This window comes from Antrostomus carolinensis, unplaced genomic scaffold (assembly GCF_000700745.2).
Source record: "Antrostomus carolinensis isolate BGI_N321 unplaced genomic scaffold, ASM70074v2 scaffold10635, whole genome shotgun sequence".
NCBI classification, from domain to species: Eukaryota; Metazoa; Chordata; class Aves; order Caprimulgiformes; family Caprimulgidae; genus Antrostomus; species Antrostomus carolinensis.
Genome location: NW_010314250.1, coordinates 24,912 through 29,350, shown reverse-complemented (window position 1 = coordinate 29,350; position 4,439 = coordinate 24,912). Strand labels below are relative to the sequence as shown.

The window sequence follows — 4,439 nt, the reverse complement described above, 5'->3', positions numbered from 1 at the left end:
CCCCGCCACAGACCGAGTGTCTGCTTAGTGACAGACACAGCAGCGGCCTGGGGCCTGAGACCCAGCGCTGCCTCGCAGGTCTGAGCTCCTCCCGGGGCACCCTCCCTTGATTTCTGCAGTGTGAGCTCTCTTCAGCAGGCTGGCTTCCTCCTTCGGCCTCTTCCTTCCACCTGAGCAAAATTCCTGAAGCTCTGTAATTAAAACATCCTTCCCTGAAACTGGGGAGCAGGGTTTCAGCTCTCCCTGACTGGGAGCCAGCATCCTGCCCCTGGACGCCGGCTGGCCACATGTTGAGTGAAGCAATGGAAGTAGTAGGGGCAGATACAGGGAAACGCTTCTGGAATACTCTGGGATCTCCCATAGCTCAGTTCTAAGGCAGTGAAGGTAACCTGCTGCTTGCTTTAGTTTTCAGGAACATGGTAAGTAGTAATGGTTGCTCACTCCTAGAAGTGCTACAGTCAGTAGTTCTTCACCAGTAGGGTTGTTTGGGTTTGTTTTTTTAGTTGGTGGTTTGTGTGTTTTTGTTTTTATGGGAGCATAATCTTTGGAGTAGGGATTGCATTGGATGCGCTTTGCAGGGCACTTAGTTTGTAGTTACAAATAAAACTAATATAATGCTTTTAACTGGGAATATAAATTTTAAATTTTGTCTTGTTTCCAAATCCTTTTCTCTATATGCATTAGAAACTGGTCTTTGCAACAGTCTATAAACTAGGCAGCGGCGTTCTTTTGATGAATCAGAAGGATGGGGAAGTTTTAGCAGAGAGCTTGAGGGACATTCCCCAGTCACACGTAAAGGGCACCAGAGGAACATTCCTACTTCCTTCCTCAAAGTACTTCACAAGTTTCCAGTTTTTGCCCACTTTGGACACAGTCAGTGTGGTGTTTGCCAGGAACTCCTTCCCTTGAGGATATGACAGCTTTCATTTTTATTTTTCCTACCTAGAAGATCTTCCTTGATCCAACTATGAAAAAATGTTTAGAAAAGTTAAAAAACGGCACAGCAGCAGCAGCTCTCAGAGCAGTGAAATCAGTACTAAAAGCAAGGTAAGCTGAAGTGGGCGTACACTCTGTTTGTGGAACACTTTCTTTTGTTACAAGTGGACAGTTCAGTTGCACTGGTGGTAGGATGTGATTTTGATAGAATGCCATGTTCCACAGGGAGAACTTTCTGCTTTTACTATTTCTCAGATTGTATTGTGAGAGTTAAAAAACCTATCTGTTATAATGCCCTTGTATTCCGAGATGAATGCTCAGTTGTTTGCGTAGTGAAGCCAAAAAAGCCAAGAGTTCCTGGCAGCACATAGTAAGGTCTGGAGGAAAAAGTGGTACATGTGTTCTGTAGTGATAAATACTGTCTTTAAGAAGGTGCCTGGTGCTAGGTACCAAGAATAAGTTTATTCTTCAGTGCTAGTTGGTTACTCAGTATCTCTAAAAAGTATTCTTTATTTTGAATAATGTGTCCATTTTGTCTGATAGGTTTTGGAATGATCAGTTGAATATTCTGGATTTTCCAAGGTGCCGTTTCAGTTCCCTTGCACTGCTATGTTATTTCAAGCATTGGTGACAAGCATGTAGTTGTCAATTTCTTCAAGTTAAGATGCAGTACCAGAAAAGTCTGGACATAACCTTAAGGTTCATTTTCTCTTTTTCTTTTATTTCCTCCTTCTTTCAGAATACTTGTGGACTTCTTAAGGGTCCCTGCTGAATTTATATCAGTCTAATCTACATTGAGGCAGAAAGATAACTTCAGGAAAGAAATAGGTGGTGGTGTTTTTTTTTTCTCCTCATTTTGCAGTGCTGCTTAAGTAATTAGAACTTAAACACTAGTTTATTTTAAAAAAAGAGTTGAGGCAGGGCATCTGAAAGTGAATTGTTAATATGTTCTCAGTAACTTTCTGATGATACTAATTTCTTTCTTAGTCTGTAGATTCCAGTCTTGGGGGACTTTCCAGGTCTAGTACTGTGGCTAGTCTAGATACAGACTCCACTAAAAGTTCAGGTATGTAATCGCAGTTTAAGCAGATCTGTCTGGAGCAGGATTAACCTGATGTGTGTTTGTATAAAAGAGCAGAAAATTGAAAAGGTAAAATATGTGTTTTTAACAATTGTGAGTGAATCTGTTAGCCTGTTGACTAATGAATGCGTATCTCTAGGCTTCTAAAGCATTATTAATGATTCTTCTAGGATTAAGTCGCTGGTTTTGAAGTAAAATGTCTGAGTAAGAAGAAGCTAGTTGCGTTACAAGTCTGTTACACATTATAAATCTGGTATAACTTTTTGGAAGCTATGTTTCCTGCTTTTATAAGTTTAAATTTGCGCTGAAATAATGGAAATAAGATTTGATTTTACTTGTTCTTGCTCACCAGACTACAGTGCATGACTGTTGGACCAAACAGTTCATTTAAAGCAAAATAGATAGGAAAGGAGGACAAGCTTTTGTGCATTTTCTTATTCAAAGTTGTTAACTCCAAATTTGAATTAGTATAAACAGTGCTGTATCCTGGATTCCTATGAAACTGTTGCCTTTACCAAAGGCTGTTCTGAATCAACAGAGAGAAATTAAAGAGAGAAATTAATATACTGTGGTAAGGTTAAGTGTTTGGTGAAAGTCTGGAATTTAATAAGTTAGCCTTGTTAACACCTATTAGAGTAGCATCACTGTTCTGGAATTCTTCAGAATTGCTTTGTTTTATTTTGTTGCAGGACAAAGCAATAGTAATTCTGATACATGTGCAGAATTCAGAGTTAAATATGTTGGAGCCATTGAAAAATTGAAACATAGTGAGAGCAAAAGTCTTGAAGGGCCGTTGGACTTGATAAATTACATAGATGTTGCACAGGTAAGTGGGTTACAAAAGGCAATGCTAACAACGTCAGAACATCTTAAGCTTAGGTGTATTTCTTTCGTATTATCACGTGATCTGATGTATTTCTTTGTAAATTTTAGACTTACTAGAATAAAGTAGCTTACTTTAAAAACCATTGAGCTATGAATCTCAAAAGCTGTCACACTCAGTTCCATCCTATTGAGTACTGGGGAAGATGCACCCAAGAAGCCGCTCGGAAGAAGCAGGCGCAGAGCGAAGGCCATTTTAAGGAGTCGTTACCGAACAAGTACCCCCCACTGAACTGAAAGTTGTTATATTGTCTTCAGCACTGTTAGGATTGGTATTGGGGAAAGAATATCTCCTCCAGATTTCCTCAGTACTCTAGAAATTTTCCCGTAGAGGAAAATGTCAAGTTTCTGTTTGCAATCACTAATTAACCTGTGACCAAAGAACCTGAGTAATATTTGGGTCATCCTTGCCAAACTGTGGTTGCTTGTACTTATTTTTGTACTAAAAGCCATAACTGGTTGTTCTCATTAGGTAGCTGATGGTTTGTATCTTTAAAAGCACAGAATGTCTCTTTATCTTACAGCAACTTGACATTTCAAGTATCTGAATAGATGCTAAAACTATTTACAGTCAAATAATGAAATTGCTGCCACTGTGGAACATAGATCACCCAGGGTCAGTGCAGCATGACAGGGCATGGATTATTTTTCAGCTCATCTGATTTAACCACAGGGCCACTGCCCCCTGAGATGATAAATTCCTTTCTGGAAGTTGGAAGGAACCTACAGCAATTATCTAGTCCAACTTCCTGACCATTTCAGGGCTGACCACAAGTTAAAGCATGTTGTTAAGGGCATTGTCCAAATGCCTCTTAAACACTGACAGGCTTGGGGCATTGACCACCTCTCTGGGAAGCCTGTTCCAGTCCTCTCGGTAAAGAAATGCCTCCTCATGTCCAGTCTGAACCCCCCCTTAATATATTTCACATAACATTAAGAGAGGGGTGAGTGCAAGAGTGGCAGGCAGACTCCACACAGCAAGATCTGAACAGGGTTAGTGATGGTTTTGATCCAGTGGAGTGGAGTGCACATAGACACACTTTCTGTTATGTATCTTCGCTGTTCACGTTCTGTCTGCACTAAAGGCTTTTGTTTGTTTCCCTCCAAAGCAAGATGGAAAGTTACCTTTTGTTCCAGGTGAAGAGGAGTTTATTATGGGAGTTTCCAAATACGGCATTAAAGTTTCAACATCTGATCAATATGTAAGTGATTCAGAACAAACTGTCTTTTTGGTGAGAGTTGAAAAGTGCTTTCATTTATTTTTCTGATAGATGGTCTTTGTGACCAAAATGTCACTTCTGGCTTTAAGCAAAATACACAAACAAACAAACAAAAAGCTCTCACAGCAGCACTGCTTCATGTCGTACCTCCTCAGGGCTCTCTGTTTTCCTGGTTGGATTTACGACAAAAATCCATTCTTTTTGAGGCAGAGCACCAGAAGAAAGGCAAGCAAGACTTCATGCTCTGCATGCATCTTGCTTTCTCTGTGGCTGTCCTGCCATTCTTTCAAGTGGAAAAGTAGCGTGGCTGTGGTGGCCAA

At 40.3% G+C, this 4,439-nt stretch overlaps 1 protein-coding gene across 6 annotated transcripts in view; it reads left to right on the top strand.

Annotated features, from left to right (window-relative positions):
* The first annotated feature begins 945 nt into the window (after window positions 1-945).
* The window catches only part of ITGB1BP1 (integrin subunit beta 1 binding protein 1), a 7,246-nt gene continuing 3,752 nt past the window's right edge, over window positions 946-4,439 (top strand). The window contains exons 1-4 of one of the 6 annotated variants that reach the window (XM_010167577.1): window positions 946-1,047; window positions 1,924-2,002; window positions 2,707-2,843; window positions 4,009-4,101. In XM_010167577.1, the coding sequence (XP_010165879.1) occupies window positions 976-1,047; window positions 1,924-2,002; window positions 2,707-2,843; window positions 4,009-4,101 (381 nt within the window). In that variant the 5' untranslated portion in view covers window positions 946-975. Of the gene's footprint in view, window positions 1,048-1,481; window positions 1,636-1,923; window positions 2,007-2,706; window positions 2,844-3,984; window positions 4,102-4,439 lie in introns of those variants that run through there. The other 5 variants (XM_010167576.1, XM_029084866.1, XM_010167579.1 and 2 more) reach the window with 5 other exon arrangements.